This window comes from Dasypus novemcinctus, chromosome 1 (genome assembly GCF_030445035.2).
Source record: "Dasypus novemcinctus isolate mDasNov1 chromosome 1, mDasNov1.1.hap2, whole genome shotgun sequence".
NCBI lineage: Eukaryota > Metazoa > Chordata > Mammalia > Cingulata > Dasypodidae > Dasypus > Dasypus novemcinctus.
Window position 1 is genome coordinate 86,095,360 of NC_080673.1, and position 21,622 is coordinate 86,116,981.

Sequence of the window (21,622 nt, forward strand, 5' to 3'; positions counted from 1 at the left end):
AGTTCTCTTTCCTTTAATGTTAGTCCTAGGAATTCTAAGGACCCTGAGGTTTCTTGGTTCCTTATTATTTATATTCTAAGGAGCCAAGATACTGCTGTCTTTTCAAAAATACAGATGGAAGCAATTTTATCATAAAATAATATTTATGTAATATATGTAGATGTATTCACAGCTCTGTATTCATAATCTGATATGAATGCCTACTAATACTTTTAAGACTTCTCTCATCTTCTGATAACATTGAGGAAGAGAAAGTTTTGGATCATTAGAAATGAAATAGCGTTCTCAGCATTCTAGAGGAATCGTGAAGACATAGAAATTTAAATGAAAGAAAACCCTGGTGGGCTAAATAGCAAATATGAACATTATGTAGTTGAGATTCTTTGTTTGGGTACTCAGCATTTTCCAGTTTCCAGGCAATTTTAAATTACAATGTCTTGAACTATATATGTTTGGTGGAAAGCCTAGACTGATTTCTCACATGCAGATTTCTAGCATTAAAGTAAGTTGTAAATATGTCTTTTCATTAATTTAATATAGTCTAGAAGTACATATCACTAAAGATTCTGAAAAGTTACATGAAGGTGTGATTTGTAAGCAAAATATTGCCTCAGTTTTCTAGAATTTTTCTTTGACTTCAGTCTTATTCTGAGAGCTTTAAGTATCAAAAGCAAAGACTTGGTTAAGATCATTCTCTTTTGGAGAACCAAGATAATACTGTGTACATTTACTAACACTTACCAAATATACCTGTTAGAATAAAGGAAAAACTATGTTCCTTTTAAAACTCATGTCCTTGGTGATCACTTCAAAAATTCCTTACTAGCCATGTACAGACAGAGCCCTCCTTTTATTAGCTCTCAAAACTGATAGTACTACTTTCCTTTTTACGTGAATGTATGTGGACATGCACATTATTATTAGTGTATTTTAACTGATACACCATTTAATTTGTCATTTGAAGTATTTTAGTCCATGTTATGTAATTATAAGTGTCCAAAAGCCAAGGATGAAAAATGTGAATTTTCTCCCATGATTTTTAAAATATAGTTTGCGGGAGCATAAATGGACTTCTTTCTGTAAATGTCCAAACTCAGCTGAGCTTGTCAAAGACTGGAGTGTTAGTCAGAGGTGGCAGTAGGCCTAGAACATGGGCCATGAAGGAAAAATTTTCTGATATGTTAGCTAAACAGGAGAAGTCAATAATTAAAACTAGAGTCAGATGATTTCTAGGGAGGCTTACTACCAAAAGAAATGCTTTATCACCTATCAGGTTTCTTCCACTGGGCAAAAGTATTTTGCTTTCTGTTCTTCATTCCGATTTTGGTAAAAGACCAAAATGTCCCAGAAACAAAAGCAACCTCTGATAGAGCTTGTTATTATTTCTGTATTCATTTCTTTCAAATTGCTAATTTGGTGTAGATTCAGAGAGATCCAGGTAGTGTCCGGGAGTTCCAACAGTGGTAATATAATTATAGTACTATAGTTCAGGGATATAGCTGTAGTCCTTGAGAAAGATTAGATCAAGACAGGACCTTAATAATAAAAACAGTAATAGCTTCCATTTATCAAGCAGTTAACATATATTGTGCAATGTGTTATCATATAAATCTTCACAACAACCTTATACTACGATCATCTTCTTGTTTCATAAGGGGATTTAGCAATGACCAAAGAACTTATTCAAGGTCACTCTGTCGTAAGATATGACTTGTGCCTAAGTAATTTGGTTCCAGGATGTGCATGCTCAATTACTACTAGTACTCAGTTCAGTTAGCTGGATGAATTGAAAACCTTCACATGGACCAAAGAATACAAAAAAATGATGGAAAAGTAAGTTTGCGAACAACATTAAGAATTATTTGGAAAAATTGTTCTAAGCTATTGAATAAAAGATTATAGTTGTCCTGCCTGTGGACATTACAGAGTTACACACAATCTGTGCCATTAGAACAAGGTATAGTTGAGATATATTTTACAGTAGAAGGCAATATAATTTGTCAATGGGCTAGTGTGTGAAGTAAAATGCCCTAGTGAGATAATTAGTAATGTGCCATTGGCCACAATCTTTAGGAATGAGACATAAAGAGGAATAAAACACATTTGCTGCATTTAATTTAGGTCACATCAAGACAGAGTGCTTGAAAACAGATTGCTTCTAAGAAGCAGAATAGTGTAATTCAGTGTTGGATATTTGTGAACTGTCAGTTTATAAAGTTCAGGTATAAAAAGAGAAGACTAAACATCCATCAAACTTTTCTTGAGCACCCACTAAAGCACTAGCCCAGCCATGAGAGTATATATTAAAGAGCAAAACAGGAACATACTTTGTATATAGGGAATAGTCTATTGGATTGAAATTTGTGAAAAATGTTTGGTGATATTCCTCCCAGAAATGCGGAAGTTCTCCATCCAGAAAAAAAAAATTAAAAAGAGGTATCAGTAACAAGGATGGTCCTTGATGTCACAAGAAATAAAGGAAAATTAAGTCAGATGTCTTCTTTCATCTAAGAGCCTGGAGATTTCTCTGAATAAGTTAACAGAAAAGAATCAAAAAGACTGTTATACAAATATAACTTTTCAAATAACTGTATTTCACTAAAGTACTTAATTTCTTCATTCAAATTATGTAATAAATGATTTCTAAAAGATTTTGTAAACAGCATTCTAGGTAGGAGACTTCTATATACACAGCCAAATCTTTTAGCAACAAATCAACACTCTGTGAATTGTCTCAACTGAGAATATTGCTTGTCTTTCCTATTAGCCTACCTCTGGAAAGCAACTTCGTTTAACAGAAAAACAGAATGAATGGAGGAATGGTTGGACAGATGGGAAGGTGGATGGATGAATGGATGGATGAGTGGATGGATGGATGGATGGATGGATGGATGGATGGATGGATGGATGGATGGATGGAGATAAATAGGTAGTAACAGATAGATAAGTAGAGAAAAAAAGGTAGGGTAGACATTTTAATGAAGAGAATAATTCTGGAGATTATGGAGGGAATAGAATAAAAATTATGGTCAGAGAAGAAAGGAGTTGGTTTCTGGGAGGAAAATGATAAGCACTCTGTTAAATCCTTGTGGACCATGTTTACTGGATATATCAAATCATGAATTCTACATTTTCAGCAATTATAAAATCATAAGTATTCCACTTTTCTTTGGACCAAGCTTAGATAAAAGAAGAAAAAATATATCATTTCTATATAATGTATGTCTAGATATTTTAGAAACAAAGTATGACAGTGATAAATTCAAGGATTCATTCAGTCATTCTAGTGTTTCTTTATTACATGCCTAAAGCATGTCAGGCAGTGGAGAAGTACTAAGTAATAGACACAGTCCCACTGGAGTAACAGTCTAATTCATTCAGTTAATCCAATAATGCATTCTGATAACGTAGAAAATAATCAAGAAACAACAATGGAATACAGTGTGATTGTCACTAACTTACTCACATATGCATGGTATGAGAGGTATTACTTCTTGATAGTGAAGTCGCAGTACATGTATCAGCTGGGAACCCCTGTACCTAGCACATAAATTCAGGCATCCATTCTGATAGAATTTTGAAGTCTCAGGGGGGTGGGGTGGGGGGACTAAAAGCTAAATTCACTTGCACCATGCACACAAATGAAACAAGTGAGCTTGACATTCAAGCTTTTTGATTCAAGCAAAACTTCATTTCATTTATTTCTAGAAACTTGCTCACACCTTCTTTGGCAAGGGAAAAGTGACTGAAAACACACCAAAGTAGAGAATGGTTAGCATACTATTGAAATATTGAGACTTTCCAATAGAGGAAAGAAACTTAAAAAGACAATTTTCACTCCTTACATTCCTAAGGAGTAATGATCAAATAATATGAAAAATGAAATTAATAACTTAATATTTTATAATCATAAAAAGCAGGAAAAAAGAACAAAACACATGACTTCATTTCATGTATTTATGTAATCTTAAAGGTTGAGTTTTATTTATTGACTAGATAACTATTATGTATGTGTACAGATAAATCTACAATATGAGTAATGCTGAAGATGACCACTGCCATTTCCAAAGCAGTTGCTCATTAAATGCCTTGTTAAATTAGAAATGCTTGGTTAAAACTGTATATCTTTTTCCTGCACTTTCCTTTTGTTTTACTGATTTGGATAAGGGTAGTGAATATTTTTGAGTACTTCAAATTCTTACAAAATTATATTCCTTTTTGAAAACAAATTGTTTCACAGCCATCAGAGGAGTTTCCCCAGTACCTATTTTTAAAAGGTGGGAATAAGAAAATCTGGCTTCAAGTTCTTACTTCATCTTTTGGGACTCCCTACCTCATTTAGAGGCCTTTAGGTTACCTTATCTAGGTCTCTTAGTTTTAAAAGCAATTCCATAACTTGCCTGCATACTTTGAGGTATGCGAACAGTTTCAAAAAAATCTCAAATCACAGTGAAAGGAGTTGTCATCATATCCATATGGAAGTATGGAACAAAACTTGCCAACAGTTGCTACTCATTACAGCTGATATGCTATAAATGGTTGTTGACACTAGACCAGATGTCATGGAAAATCCTACATCATTAGGAAGCAATGGGTTGAGGAGGGAACTTATGTGTAAGAATGTCAGTAGTTTCTATTTTAAAACCAATCTAAAATGATTACATTATAAGAATTTAGAGACAATCAATATAAAAAGACTAACATAATAGTTTACATTTAAGTTTGGAGTGCAGACATTCCTCAAGTTATGAAACTTGATTCATTACACTTAATAAATGTTCTGCACATTAAAAGGACCAGCTGTACTGGAGTGCAATATCTAATCACTAATGTGTCTATTATCTCTTAACACAGGAAAGGGGTCTTGTGATAAAATCCCATTGGATTTCACCATTTCATGCACTGTTAGAAGACATAATATTGCCCTTACATGTTCATTTGAAAAATGAAGGATCAATTAATTAGCTCCAAGGGTCTGGTTGCCCAAGTTCACATAGTTAAGAACTTTTAGGGAAAGAAAATGAACCCAGATCTTTCCCTCTTTTTTTTGGCATCATCCAGACCATTTCTCTCATAACAACAGCTGTAGCTATATTGGAAGATATGTTTCTCATCTCAGCTTTGTCATTAGTTTAGGAAATCAAAATAGGGAAATAGTGGCAGATAAGAATGTAGCGTTGATCCTTTCTATGGAAGTAGCCACTGATTAGGTTAGAGAGTCTCTTTTTTCAGTTTTTGTGAAATATAACTGCACATTATCTTCCTTTCTGTTGGCATTCAGAATTTGAACTATGCTGCCTGCTTGTGAACTTTTGTAATATAATAGTTTTTAAATTAGAGGCTATTTAGATATTAGTGATTAAAGAAAATCAGAATAAATGTGCTTATCCTGGTTGAAGTGTTGCTTTAGAAATTCATGGTGATTAAGCCTCCCACACCTTTGCAGAATAGGATAAAAAGATAACTCAAACTGATGTTCAAAGATTTGTGTATAAACCAAACTTGTATGATGTTTTTCATGTTTTATTGGAACTAGACATTTAAAGCAAGCAGTAATGAAATATTTTATGAAACAAATACACCTTCAATAAAGTAAAAATCATCCTACCCCTTCAGTTTGCATTCCATAATTCTAAATTTTATAATTTCCTAAAAGATATATACATAAGCATGAATCCACTCTAGTGATATTAATTTCTATAACTATATTATTGCCTTGAAAGAGCCTTTTTCCTGCACATAACTGCAACTGAACAGTCTTCATTACAAAGTGAAACACTGATCCAGATGGATTTATTATTTTCCTGGATGACTCGTAAGGCTGTACAGTGAGGTCTTCTAGGTTATCTCTAGTTAAGATATTTGCCCCAGTCATTCAGAGTTCATGCATGATAGAAATCTGAAGCATTCTATTTATTCTGAATTGGCAGATACTTGGTTATTAAGGTCATGATGTACATGGCACTGCCCAGAAGCTTTTTTTATTTAAACAAAAGCATCTTAAATTTTTTTAAGTTTATTTATTAAGGACACTGGCATTTGCCCAACAAATTTCAATACGGCTTGACTTAAAGGACTAAAATGACTGATTTCTCAGGAGATTGGAACTCTCTCCTTGAATTAGTATGTGGTTGACAAATTAGGACAGATGTGTATTAGTGGAGGTCTCTGACATTTCAAGTCCTTTGAATGTAAAAGTCACAAAGAAATGTAATCAACTATTGCTTACAGTTTGATGTGATTTTTCTAAGTTATTTATTCCATAAATTAAGAACTGAAAATTCCTTCTTGATTAAATTAGAAAAGTGCACAAATATAGTTGAATGTAAATTGTAGTTGTGAAAATTAAGTGTCAAATATTAATCATACAGCGTGATTAGATACTATGCGGAAATATTGATAGATAACCAGAGTTCCAAGTAATTTTAAATGTTAGTTTTTACTAAAAGTTATTTCAGCATGGAGTTCTTCATATTCTAAAGACATCTTCATCCCAAAGCCTGAATTACAATATTATGTATTTAGTTGTTGAGATAGTTCAAAACCCTACCTATCAGTCTTAGAAAATGTCAGAAGTTTCCTCACATTCACCAATTGTCATAATAGTGATGAATCTGATGGCAGTGAGCAGCAATAGCCTGAAGAAATCTGGTACTTAATTAAAACCTACTTGCTCACACTCTGGTTTCTTGTAGATATAACCTAATTTCTTCCAATTTCTGGTTATGGGTCTTTGCTAATTTGCATGGCTGGCTTAATTAATAAATTAAATACTGGTTTAGGCTGTGTTTATACAGAGTCAAAACAACCAACAGAATTAACCAATTCACTAAAAAAACATAGCCAATTCCATGAAAAGTATGAAATTAGTTATTTGTCAATATATAAATAATACAACTGATTTAACTGACTGAATTTTTAGATTTTTAGACGATTGTTTTGGCACTTGTAGAGCCCAGTGTTTCCCAACTTTTTTCAGTCTGAGACACACCTCTCAATTTACTGGGTCTTATCCCAAGGTAGCAAGACTTTGAAGCACTCATATACGTATATATATACCAGTCTAGCCGTATGTTCATCCAGATACTTGGGGATATACAGACTTTGCTGTGTGTATATATATATATTAATGAGTCTTCTTTTCCTGACCATTTTTCTCCCATCATTTCTTAAAATCCAGAAAAAAAGATTAAGACTTTGTCGTTGAGCTTATTTTCAAAGCACCAATAATGTCTTAAAGCACTGTTTGGGAAACAGTGGTATAGACACAGCCTTATGCCAAGACTGAGTAATCAGTCCTTGAGTAACAATAAATACCCAGGAAAATAAAAATGTATCTCTCTCATGGTGTTCTTAGATGTGAAAATAAATATATAAGTAATGAGCTGAATCACACTTTAAAGAAATTTAAATTCTGTTAAATAAAATAACTGGCTTAAAAAGAAAAAGCTAACTATAACATTTGGCAAATAGTAATTCACTCTTTCTGCCTTTAAGGATAAACAGATTCTTAAAGACAGCAATTTTAATTCATAAATCAGAAAAAGTCTCCAAAATTTGTGCAGGAATTGTTTGGAAACATTGAGGAATCAAAATCACTACATTTGGGTCCAAACTCTTAAAGTCGACTAGGATTTAATTTGCACACTTTCATTTGCCAAATGTCTGTAGATTGGTTCATCTCTTGTAATCATTTTGCCAAGTTTCCTTCTGCTAAACATGCCTGTGCTTTGTTAGGCTTCTAAGTCAATGTCTGTGGCCAACTCTGGACCTGAAGTGGCCCTTGGAAGCATGTGAACAGGCCAAGACAGGTGCTTCCATTCATTTGGTCTCTCCCTGAGTATATTCTCTCTTCTACCCAGTATTTCTTTAATACATTTATTGCATCTGTCAGAAACCTGCACACATGATAATTTTAATCATTTGCTAACCATATTTTTCCTGGGATTTAGGAATGGCAGTGTCTGGGCAAGAGGACATGGCATGACATTTTTCCCTTTCCTAATCTTATAAAATGTTGCTAATTTTGTCACTTGAAATAAGTTCTCACTTCAATCTCTCTTTTTTTCTTCCTAAATAAAGCCTGAGAATTTGCTTTTAGCTAGCAAATCCAAGGGAGCAGCTGTGAAACTGGCAGACTTTGGCTTAGCCATAGAAGTTCAAGGAGACCAGCAGGCATGGTTTGGTAAGTAGGTCCTTTCTCCTTCATGATACTCTCAGTTTTTTGGCTCCAGTCACATACCGTTTCCTGATCAAAATAAAATGTAAATGTTCATCCTAACAACAACTTCATCAATTTGATGATACCAGACATTAATAGGCACTTAAGTTTACTGATAGTAAAGAGTATATAATCTAGAAATAGTTTTAAGGCATAATGCTAATAGAAGAGAAAAAACACATATGATTTTTTATTCTTAAAAGGTGGGTGAGAAAATGGACATGTATTAAGAATAAATAGGTATGCAATGTTCAAAGACTACTTCTCTGTGTATAAGGGGAAATGGATTTTTCACATGCAACATCACATGCTGCTAAAACTGCTATGTAAATATTAGATACTCGGGAAATACAGAAAGTTCACATATTTGATTTTTAGTGAATTAAAGTTTCTCCTTTTTAAAATACAGCACATGCATATGTTTCACATTAATTTGTTTCTATTTCTCCAAATTGTCAGTATCTCTCTGAAATTCTGATAATTTTGAAATTTCTTTGTGATATGATTTCTCTTTCTTGGCACTTAAGGAAGAAATTAATTTGATAAATTTAAACTATAGAATTTTTCACTAGTCAGCCTGAATAAATTAATATATTCACTGGTTTTCGTATGCCTTTCTCTCTGTGATTTTCCAGCATTAACCTATTTTCATGTATTGTTCTAAAGTATAACCTATCCCCAAACCTCAGTCTTATTTCTCTTCTGACTTTCAGTGTTAGATCATTTTTTTCTAATTCCTTTTCCTCTGAACAACAAGAACAAACACTACAGAAAGAGAACTCAGAAAGTACTGAATTCATTTGTTTTATGTGCAAACACTTTTCTGTATTCCTAAACATACACATCTCCTAAGATATACACGTAGCTGCCAGGCTTTGTCAAATCTCCCTAATATACCCCAGCTAGTTAATGGAAGTAGATGACGTGACAGCCTTCTTCCATTTCCTTTGCCATCAGCCTAATTCAGGACCTCATTTTCTGCTTGTCCTGTTTCAGCAGTACCTAACTGATATCATCATTTGTGGTCCCCCCAAATTTTTTTTTAAAGATTTTTTATTTCTCTCCCCTTCCCCCCCACCCCAGTTGTCTGTTCTCTGTGTCTGTTTGCTGTGTCTTCTTTGTCCGCTTCTGTTGTTGTCAGCAGCACAGGAATCTGTATTTCTTTTTGTTGCATCATCTTGTGGTGTCAGCTCTCCCTGTGTGCGGCACCATTCCTGGGCAGGCTGTACTTTCTTTCAACTGGGTGGCTCTCCTTACAGGGCGCACTCCTTGTGCGTGGGGCTCCCCTATACAGGGACACCCCTGTGTGGCAGGGCACTCCTTGTGCGCATCAGCACTGCGCATGGGCCAGCTTCACACGGGTCAAGGAGGCCCGGGGTTTGAACCACGGACCTCCCATGTGGACACCCTAATCGCTGGTCCAAGTCCACCACTCCCCCCCAAGTTTTATACCACCTTCTATGTTAACTTTCTCTGCCATTTCCCTACATTAACCAATTTTTATGTAGGGTTCTAAAGTACAACCTCTCCTCAAGCCTCCGTCTTATTTCTCTTCTGACTTTAGAATTCATTTAATACCTCAGAGATGGATTTATACCTCCAGACTTGGCACTTGGTCTCATATTTTGACACGGGAGCATCCAACAGGAAGTAGCGAGGCAGTTGCACAGATAACATAAATTAAATAGAAGGTCCTGTCCTCCAGGAGCTGCTTCTGAGGCATATCAAAAACTATTGGGAAGCGGACTTGGCTCAGTAGTTAGGGCGTCCGTCTACCACATGGGAGGTCCGCGGTTCAAACCCGGGGCCTCCTTGACCCGTGTGGACCTGGCCCATGCGCAGTGCTGATGCGTGCAAGGAGTGCCCTGCCACGCAGGGGTGTCCCCCGCATAGGGGAGCCCCATGCGCAAGGAGTGCACCTCTTAAGGAGAGCTGTCCAGCACGAAAGAAAGTGCAGCCTGCCTAAGAATGGTGCCGCCCACACGGAGAGCTAACACAAGATGACACAACAAAAAGTAACACAGATTCCCGTGACGCTGACAACAACAGAAGCGGACAAAGAAGACGCAGCCAATAGATACAGAGAACAGACAACCGGGGCGGGGTGAGGGGAGAAGGGGAGAGAAATAAATAAAATAAATAATTCTTTAAAAAAAAGAAAACTACTTACCATGCATTATGGGAGGTAGCATGCATGCAATATCTTGGAACACAGCACAGGAAATACAAAATCTACTCTTGGGGAACCTTCAACAATGAGATAACACTTAGCTGGACTAATAAATGAATGAGCTGTTTATTCACTGGCATCAAGGGTATAATGGCCCTCCAGACAGAAGACTCAACACATGCAAAGACTCAGAGGCATGAAACTGTTCCTTTCCTATTTCAGGAATAACAAAAGTTTAATATGATTAAAGTATACTGGGTTAGAAGCAGTAAATGAGTCAGGAAAGGGTTGTATATTCTTTGGGGTTTTGGCTTTTATCTTAGGGTTTTTAGGAAGTAGTGAAAAAATTTTAGTAGAGTGACATAATCTGCTATATATTGTATACTGATGGTTTTGCTAACTGTGTAGAGGATTATAGAATTAGGATAATGCAGTAGTTCAAGTTATACATGATGAGAGTTTGAAGTAGGGAATATATAGTAGCAAGCAAGTTCCAGATTATCATGAAGAACAGGCAAGAACTGTGAACTCTAAAGCAATCTCTTGAGAAAAAGTAAAGGCAAGGCCTCAAGCATTGGGTTTAAAAATAGGACTTTATGATGGAATAGAGGAGAGTATGGGACATGATGTGAACCAATGTATATGAGGTGCAGAGGTGCCCAAAGATGTACTTACCAAATCCAATGGATGTGTCATGATGATGGGAACGAGTGTTGTTGGGGGGGGGGGAGAGGGGGGGAGGGGGGTGGGGTTGAATGGGACCTCACATATATATTTTTAATGTAATATTATTACAAAGTCAATAAAAAATAAAAAAATTAAAAAAAAAAAAAAAAAAAAATAGGACTTTAGTCCCTGGTAGCAGGAAGGTGAAGTTTTATAAGAGCAAAGCAGAATCACACTTCAGGAGAGATTTGGGGTATGAGACAAGATACCAAAATAGGGACTTAGGCTCAGGGATGTAATTGCCAGAATGGGTACAAGTTGTTGACTGGATATCAGGAATAAGATAGAAGAAACCTTATTTTCAGAGCTGAGGCTCAAAATTAAGGTCAGCAACTTGGTTTAAGGGATTATAAGAGAGTTGAGATTGAACACTGTACATCTCTCATGGAGATTTTAAGAACTGATCCTGAAAACTAAACCAGGACTGAAAATGGCAATGTCCCTAGATGTGCAAAGAGAAAGAATATAGAGGCAAGAACCTACACCATGCCCCTATGCTAACACTTATACCAATATGCATTTTGTTCCAGTTACTGTACTCTCTATCTCCTCATAAGCTATTTATAAGCAAGACTTTATATAGTGTGAAAAATGCTGCTTTTTGAATCAGAATACCTGTGTTTATATCCTGGCTCTGATTCTTAAAAGTTGTATGATGTTGGGCAAGTCAGTTTAACCCTATGGGGTCAATATACCCTTTTAAGTAGAAATAGTATATATCTAGGACCATTGTGACGTAGAAAATGCCAGGGTTATGAAAGATGTCCAGTAATTTCTTTTAAATTATCTTGGTACGAAACAAAATGTCTCATCTGTTTGCTTAGTCAATGAAAGTCTTTGAGTGAATGAGAGACTGAATAGAACAGGTTAGTGAAAGGAATAGCATCCTAAGAAAAAGTACAGATTTTCAAATTGGCAAAGTTCATTTCTAAAAGCCAATAACAGATCAGAAGGAAGCTGATCAGCATGGTGCTCTCAACAGGTGAGTTCTTGTTAAGTAACTATTAGGGCAATGACTTTTAGGATGTTAATCTGTAGTTCTAAGAAAAGTCAGTGTTTTGGAAGTATAGAAAAGCATAGTTTGTAAGCTTGAAAGAACACACAAGCTTTTCTGTTTTCAGCTTCGTCTACTCAAGCTTAAATCTACAAGGTTACGTGAGGAAAGAGGAGGCATCTGGTGTTCTGCATTCCTTTTGGATGTACTGCCAGATATATTTTAGGTATTGGGAGTAAGGACATGTGTTAATATACATGACTTTAATACTTGTCATTATTATCTTCCATTATAGTATTTGACTAACTAATGTTATCTTTTAAAATTTAATATTAACATTTAGAGGTAGGAGAGGCTTATTTTTAAAAAGCAGGGGTTTTTGCATAATTATAGATATATGATATCTATTATAAATAATAAAACTATACAGGGCATTGTAGAAGACTTTTTAAATCTCATTTTTAAGTCCAGAATATGCTTGGTTTTTTCTGTGTTCACTTCTCTCTTCCTAGCCCTGTGATCTATTTGAATATAAGCCAAAAATGCTAAAAATGACATACTATGTCCACCTACTTGCTAAAATGGCTAGAAAAATTACCAAATAGAAATATCAGAACAGCCTTTTTCTCCTGTGGCACTGGAAATTCTATTTGCAATACACTTCTAGCTTTTTGTTATTGCTAGGAAAGAAAAAAAAAAAAAAGATGTCTACTATGATCATTTTAAGAAAGAATTACTTAACGACTTGTTTGCTATGTTATATCTCTCTTTTTTAAATATTAAGGTTTTTATAATAGGTTGCAATATAACACTGGTTAATGGATTCATTTCCAACAGTAAATAATTCTGTTTTCTATTTTTATCTGTTTTGATATTACTACTGACTTTTCAGAATGAGACACATACACTATCCCTAAACAGGCAAACCCTTTTTAATTTCCCTGTTGGTAATATATATCAAGATATATATTATAGATATATATCAAGATACCTAGTTATGAGTTTAATCTCCCTTTAAAGAAAGCCTTATCTGTTTTACCCCCAATAATTCTGTGTTCATGAGGGTACATTGTACAGTTCACTGTTTTCTAAGGTTTGTGCATTTAGTTGTATATTTTTAAATTCTTAAGGGTGCCACTAACTGCTCAAATGATAGTTATACTATCTAAGAATTGATATGATGTGTTCCCTTAGCATTTTGGCTTCCAGAAAAGGTCTGTAATAATTTACATTTAAATCAGTCCTTTCATTTCTTATTTCCATGGCGCCTTACTTCCCTACCTTTTCTAACTAGGTGAAATAGAGTTAACATTTCCTGCACTAGGTCAAATATTTTGTTAAGTTATTTAAGACTTATATTTAAAGTTCACTAATTCTAGATAGATAGAATGGTGCAGATTGTATATAAAAGGGTGATTGGAATTCAGAGGAAGGACCACTGAGAACTCTAGGTTGCTAAGGAGATCTCTAAAATAGAAATAATTTAGAGCCATCCTCTGTTAGAGAAGAGACAGAGTAAAAAATTGAAGATTCAAGGAACAGAAAAAGTAGTGCTAAGATGAAAATGAGACGGGACCTTAAAGAGATTAATTAGGTCAAGTGCTCAGAAGTAGAAATAATGTTGAATGAATGGGGAGGGGGGAGGATTGTGAAGTACAGGCTAAGGATATTGGATTTAATCTGATGTTGGCATAGGTTTCCCATTGGTTTCTCTATGTGTCCCAACTTTAGAGGAGTTGGAAAGGTATGGCTGGAATTAGAGAGAGAGGGTAGATATGGCGTACCAGAAGCACTGGCAAGCTCTTTAAAACTACCATGTCCATGCCCTACCTTGGAATTCCTCTGTTAAGTAATTCTTAAATTTTAGGCATGGGTACCACCATTTTTTGCTTAGTAATTCTATTCGCCTCCTAACTACCAAGCAAACTGTTCTGCAAGTAGAGGTTGAAATCGAGGTGGATCACGTATGGCCCATGTAATGCTTAATCTACAACCCACAATTCTTTTCTGGGAATCCTTCTCATTGTCCATCCCAATCTTCCCCCAGACAAACAAACAAGCTAGAAGAAATGTGATGCATATAGGGGAAAAAAGGTGAAACCCTATTTTCTAATGTAGTTTTGTTCAGAGAGGAACCATGCAGTTGTAAAAATGCTTTTTTTAAAAAACACCTCTTTGCACATTGTTTGTACCTAATAAGTATAAGTTTGCCACAGAGATGGGATAAAAAGAAGTTCCTTTCTTAGCCACTTTGCATCCTAGTAAGCACTGAATGTCCTTCTCTGATTTGTGGTCTCAGGAATTCCTGAGTGCATATCCTTAAAAAGAAATTTTCCAAATTTATCTGTGCCTTTAAAGAAATCTTTCAAAGGAGAATAATTATTTTTGGTATTTTTAAAGTAAATATTTTATGTGAAAAACTATTATTTTCAGAAATAAGAAATTTAGAGTCTTGCTTTCAATTGATTATTATTTAAATATCCTTATTGAATTCTTCACTGATGAATAAGACATGAAACTTTTTTTTTTGCATTCTAGTTTCTCTTACCACATCTCCTTAAGTTCAAAGTCTAGTTGATACTTGTGTAAAAGTGATTCATGAATTTTTCTGAGTCTTCTCTTTAGTTGTCAATTTTAAGTACACACTGATTATTTAGTAGAACAGTGAGTCTTTGATATATTCAGGGCTTATTTCTTCTCTTGGTGATTTCTTCAGTTACTTCCAGCTCTACCTGTAAGAAGTAAGTCTTCTTCTAGAAGAAAATAAGACTTACCCGATTGTGGAGAAGAAAAGAATTTATTCTCAATCTTGTAAGAAGGGGCACACAACCAGAAAACATGGCTGGTGCCCCGAACAAAGAAAAATGACACAATTTATACCCCTAAGCCTAGCGCACAAGCCCTTCCTCTTTCTCCATAGATTGGATACTTCAGAAGTTATAACCTATCTGAGCTCTAACTTTCCCACTCAAAAGTTTGTGATTAACTGCTTCCCCCATCACATTCTAACCATTTTAGTTTTTACCTGCTCCCTTTTGCCAAATAAGGAATGCAATTTAGTGATGAATTGGTGTTGACTTAACTCTTTCTTGGGCATCTTTTTTACTGCCTATAGGACTGGCTTAAGCTGGTTTCCTTTGTTCCTCCTTAACCTGGGAGTGGGAGACTGAGGCAGTAGGCTGCCAGGTTACATTAATTAATATTTTCTTCCTTTATGTGAAAACTAAACTAATCTTCATTTCTTACATACCCTACCCCCACTTATAATAGACTGTTTTCAGAAATAGTTACTGAAATTTTGCTTTAAATTTGTCCTTAAGATCTATGTTTTGGGAGCTTTCATTTTGTATGAATACCTCTCCTAAAACATTATTCAGGTAACTATCATCGTTCGTAAAGTTCTAACCTTATCCCCATTTTATTCCTTAATTCTTTTTACCTTTAGATTTAACACCCTCATAAGTAAATGAAAATAAACTGCTAATCAAGGTTGCTTAATTTTACACAATGACTATGCAGCATAATATATTGGCCTTCAAATCTGGGAAAAAAACATGCAATTTTCTAATAAGCTACAAGGCAGAACATACTAGTGTTGAGATAGAAAGAGAGAGTAGTTAAATTATTTTAGTACTCTGAAAACCTTGTTTTATTTTGACAAACATATCATGAAATAAAAAAGACCAAAGAAAGTTTGTTTTTCCCTTCCTTTCACACATCATGGTGATTTTGTCAAGTCAGCTCTAGCTCATTAATATCTGTTTTCCCTAGGTTTTGCTGGCACACCTGGATACCTTTCTCCAGAAGTTTTGCGTAAAGATCCTTATGGAAAGCCAGTGGATATGTGGGCATGTGGTAAGGAATCATATTTTCAAGCAAATTTTGTAGTACACTACTAGCATTGTTATAATTTAAAATAATATCTTTTTCACTTAAAGTCCATGTTCTCTAGTGATCAACTTAGAGTAGCAGTTCCCACACATAAAGCACAGATTGCTGTGTTTCTGATTCAATAGGTATGAGGTGAAGAATTTGCATTTTAACAAGTTCCCAGGCAATGCTAATGTGGGAGGAAGCACTTTTAGAACATAGACTTAGGCTGTCTCCTGTAGTGGTTCTGGGTTTATGCTACTAACTTCTTAGTTGATCCAACCAACCCTTATGACCAATGGCATGTATGCCCAAAATGCTTGACAGGGAATACGAATTAACTAGTGGGGAAGCAGATGTGTCTCAACTGATAGAGCGAATGTCTACCATATGAGAGGTCCAGGGTTCAAACCCAGGGCCTCTTGGCCTGTGTGGTGAGCTGGCCATCACACGGCATTGCCATGCGCAAGCAGTGCCGTGCCACACAGCAGTGTTCCCCACGTAAGGGAGCCCCACGCACAAGGAGTGTGCCCCGCATTGAGCCACCCTGTGCAAAAAAGCGCAGCCCGCCCAGGAGTGGCACCGCATACATGGAAGCTGATACAGCAAGGTGATGCAACAAAAATGAGACACAGATTCCAGGTGCTGCTGAGAATGCAAGAGCAAACAACGGGGGGAGGAGACGGGAATAAATAAATAATAAATCTTTTTTTAAAAAAAAGAATGAACTTGTGGATCTTAGAAAAGAATAAGAATGAAACTGACTGCCCTATGGAAGTTGGACTCTTATTTAAAACTTTAGCAACCAATTCTAATCAAATAAGTATCCTGTGCAGTCCTAAAGACATGTGATGGGATAATTTTCACCGCAGATTTTGAAATGGAATTTCTATATATCTACATATGCTGCAAATAATTAAAGGACTTAAATAAAGGGCATACATTACATATTCTGAAATATTTTTCTACTAGGGTATCAACCTAGAAATAAATCAAGCTTCAAGGCAATAAAGCATTCATTTTGAGTCTTAGAATTGCAAATCAGGGAGTGCAGATTCAGGTGGCAACCCAAACTGTGTCTATTTGGCATTTCCAAGCAAAGGCTTTTATAGGAAAAGTAGACTAGACAAGTTGTTCCTGGTTAATGGATTTTGGGGGTTATTCTAGTTGTACTTCAGGTTAGAGAACTGAATTCTTTCTCATGTGGTTTGTTTTATGGTCCTGATGTCCTTGGGGTTGAGGCTTTGCATTCTTTGGCAGTTGGTGATATCTGGTCAAGGCCTGCATGCAAAAGTCACCTGTAGGATGACTCCATTTTAAATCTCTTAGACATAGTAACTCTATTTTGTTTTATTTATTTTAACAAGGGTTATTGACACAAATAGTTCTCTAAGTCCCTGGTGTGTTAATACTCCAAGTCTATAAATAGGTGTTTAAAGATCGTAGTTTAGCTTTAGTGTGCTGTGGACAGATTTCCCTGCCTTTGGTGTTTGTCAGTGTTGGAGAAAATATGTGCTTACTGGGACATGGAGACTGAAATGACTAAAGATGAAGAAAGATTTATTGAGAAGCTCTCCCAACAGAGGGGGTCTGAAGAACAGACTTCAGTCCCCCCACCAGCATGGTGGGGGTCTGAATAGACTTCAGCCCACTCCTGGAAGGGGCAGACTTGAATTTATACAGAACTTTCCTAGGTGGGAGAATGATAGTTGGTAGGAGGGGATTGAGGGTCCAAGTGAGGTGCAGGGGCCAATAGGAAGCTCTAGAGATGAAAATTTTTCCTGACAGTGACTAAAAGATAGTGGGTTAGGGAGTTATGGTTTCTTGGAATGCTGCAGGAGGAGATGTTTCTTTGTTCTGGAGGAATTTTATCTCTCTCCAATATGTAGTTAGGGAAGGTTTCCATTTCCCTTTCCTCCCATCTCTATGTGGTTTCTTTGTTTCTTTGTGGGGAAGTGCCATGCCCTTGGACATGTAGGCTTATGGGGGATGGGGTTAGCCTTTCCCCCGTGCATATCAGGGGAAACTGAGCTACAGCTTGTTAATTATTGCAAACCTCTAACATTCCTAATTTTTTGTTTATATATATATATAGGGGGACCTGAGTATTGGGGTATACAATACTGGGCAGGATGGGAGGTTGAGGGGATTTGTGGCATTGGTTCAGTCTGGCTGCTTCCTGCTGTCAAGGGGCAGAGAAAAGAAGTTTTTTTCCAACCTGTACAGTGGGCTGTAGTTTCAGGTTCCACAGGGGTTGATATTGTTGTTCATGCAGCAGAAAGACACCATTTATGTATTCCTGGATAATTGACTATACAATTCCGTGTATGAATTGGACAAGAAGCTATAAGAGACAAGGACCAAAAAGAAGCAGCAGCAATACTGTTAATGGTGTAATAATGGGTAAAAGAATTGATTTTAAGGGTAAAGAAAGATAAGAGAGGAATGAGGATAGCCAGGACTGATTTTCACAGTTATTTCTAGGGCACTACAGATACCTTGCATGATTTGTGAAGTAAAAGCTATTCCATTGTTTGACTGCAGGGAAGGAGGAAGGCCAAATCTGGAAATGATTTCTGTTAATAGGATTTTAACAACAACATCTGCCCCTTCTGAGGTTACTGGGAATGCTTTAATCTACCCAGAAAAGGTGTTTATGAGGACTAAGAGATACTTAATTTTTTTTTTATTGGTGGCATGTGAGTGAAGTTTAATTGTCAATCTTGTTCTGGTTTGGAACCTCTACACTGGTGTGTTTTAAAAGAGAGACGTACCTTGAATGGAAGGTTCAATGCGGATCAGCAGAATATCCCTGTCTACATAAAATAACATGACTTTAAAATGCTGTTTGACCTAATGTAAGGGGGAAATGGAAAGAAGAAATGAGTTTATATGGCTATGAGTCTCTAAAAAAGAGTCCGGAGGCTGTCAGAAGGATTGCCCTTATGCACAACTGAGCAGAGTCTAAGAGACAGATAAAGTAGATACAACCACCAGGTATTGGTTCCTTTGAGGGCTAAAGAGACCCATGGGTGCTATGGTCATGGCAGATGGGGTTAACTGCCATGTCAGATGGCCCTTCTTTGGAGCTGGTGTTTATGCGTGATGAATCTGGACTCAGATGGGATCTCTCTTCATAAGACTTTCATGCTACTGTGCTGGAGTTGTAGTTGGTGTTGGGGTTTAAGATATATTTAGGGGATCTGAATCTCTGGACTGACAATGTGATAGCCAGGCCCTGAGCCTCAACAGACTCCAGCACCTACAATCTGATTTATTGGACTCACCTCACTCAGCTAAGATGGAGTTGAAGAAGGACAACCACCACACCATGGAGCCTAGAGTGCCTACAACTGAAAGCGGGAGGATTGTATCCAGTATCAATGTGGAATCTGAGCCTCCTCTTGACATAGAGGTGCAATGGACACAACCAATCCAATGTCCACAGAGAAAAGGTGGCATTGGAGTGGGAAAAGTGGACATGGTGGCTAATGGGTATGGGGAATGGCAGGAAGAGACGAGATGTGGAGGCGTCTTTGGGACTTGGAGCTGCCCTGGATGGTGCTTCAGGGGCAATCACCGGACATTGTAAATCCTCACAGGGCCCACTGGATGGAATGGGGGAGAGTATGGGCCATGATGTGGACCACTGACCATGAGGTGCAGAGGTGCCCAGAGATGTACTTACCAAATGCAATGGATGTGTCATGATGATGGGAATGAGTGTTGCTGGGGGGGGAGTGGTGAGGTGGAGGTGGTGGGGTTGAATGGGTCCTCATATATTTTTTTTTTATGTAATATTTTTACAAAATCAATTAAAAAAATAAATAAATAAGAGAGAGACGTAGAATGTCCATAGATTAGTTTGTTGGCAAAGAGAACAGTTTTTTGTATAATTATTTTTAAGAGTTTTGAGAGTTCAGGATAATGTAGAGAATTAGATAGGCATAATGAGAGTGGTTTGTGTCCTACATGGTATTGATTGTGTAAAGAAGTGAGAATGTTATGTTTTTTGCAATCCAGGTAAAAGGTGTTTTCCGTCTTTCATAAACCATACTTTAATTTGCTTTGTTCTAATAAGGGGAAGCTTTGAGGTTTCTTCAGGTGCATAAGGGGGAGCAGGATATGGGAGTGCTAGGAGAATGGGTGTGATGGTGGTGTGTGCATTTAAGTAGGGTTTGGTAGCCTGTGCTCTGGCTTCAACATCGGCTTGATTATTGCCAACAGATATGGGGGAATTTGATTTTTGGTGCCCTTTGTAGTGAATTATAGCAGCTTGGGTTGGAAGTGATGCCGCGTTGAGTAATTGTAGTATGAGATCTTTATTTACAATGGAGGATCCGTTAGACGTTAGGAACCCTCTCTCCAGCCTGGTGGGGGTGTGTGAGTGCGGATGTGGTATGAATATTTGGAGTCAGTGTAGATGTTTTAGGGTTTGCCCTTTGCCTCTGACTAGTGCTCTGGTGAGGGCTATAAGCTCAGCTTGTTGTGAGGTTGTGCTGGGTGGGAGGGGACCCAATTCAATGGTGTCAGTCAAGGTAACAATAGCATATCCGGCCTGGGTGGAATTATTAAGTTTAGTGGAGCTGCCATCAATAAACTATGTGTGAGTAGGATTAGAAAGAGGAGTATCTGAAATATTGGGAAGAGGTTTAGTGAGGAGATCAAGCACATGACCACAGTTATGAGTGTAATCTGTGTTCAGTGTTTCCGGGGAGGGGTTGGGATCAATGGGGAGGAGGGTGGCAGGATTGAGAGGAGTAACGGTGTAAGAAGACGCCAGGATTTTGTAGAAGAGTTCCATGAAGGGTTTGAAGACAGGTAGGGGAACTAGATGCAGTAGCTTTGTGCGTTAAAAGAGGAGATAGGGAATGCGAGGAAAAGACATCAAGGTGATTTATTGGGGATAGTTTAAAACTTTCTTGAACTAGGAGAGAAGCTGCAGTGAGGACTTTGAGGCGGGTGGGCCAGCCCAGAGTTACAGGATCTAAAGAAGTAGATAATTCGGTTATCAGGGATGTATGGCTGCTTTAAGATTCCTAGGGTGTATCCTTGTGTGGCATCTACATAGAGAGAGAAAGGTTTGGAGGGATTGGGGAGAGCTAGAGCAGGTACAGTTAATAGGGCTTTTTTAAGCTGATTGAAGGGAAGTTTCAATGATGGGGGTGATCAGGTGGCTCATATAAGTTGCCAGAAGCAGCTTGGTAAAGGTGTTTAGATATAGGTCCAAAGTTTGGAATCCAGAGATAGAAAAAGTTGACAAGCCCTAGGAAAGAAAGGAGGTCTGCTTTAGTCTGTGAAAGAGGATAGCTTTTGATGAGCTGGATTTAATCTGCAGTTAGATGTTTATGTGAGGGGGAAAGGTGGAGCCCTAGGTAGGTTACTTCAGATTTTAAAAATTGTCCTTTGCTTGGGAAAACTGATATCCCTTACAACCGAGAAAGTTAAGCAGGGTGATAGTGTGGGTTATAGAGGTTTGTAAGGAAGGGCTACAAAGGAGGAGGTTATTGACATATTGGAGGATACTGGATGGGAGCTGAAGATCAGAGAGATTTCAGTATAGGGCCTGTTCCAAGATATGGGGACTATCTCTAAAGCCCTGGGGAAGAACTGTTTATGTTAATTGTTGCAGATTTAGAGG

General features: G+C 37.0%; 1 protein-coding gene across 50 annotated transcripts in view; it reads left to right on the forward strand.

Annotated features, from left to right (window-relative positions):
• The window catches only part of CAMK2D (calcium/calmodulin dependent protein kinase II delta), a 354,108-nt gene that overhangs the window by 256,841 nt on the left and 75,645 nt on the right, over positions 1-21,622 (forward strand). For all 50 annotated transcript variants that reach the window (XM_071215026.1, XM_071215022.1, XM_071215025.1 and 47 more), the window contains exons 7-8: positions 8,083-8,185; positions 15,883-15,966. In XM_071215026.1, the coding sequence (XP_071071127.1) occupies positions 8,083-8,185; positions 15,883-15,966 (187 nt within the window). The remainder of the gene's footprint in view (positions 1-8,082; positions 8,186-15,882; positions 15,967-21,622) is intronic.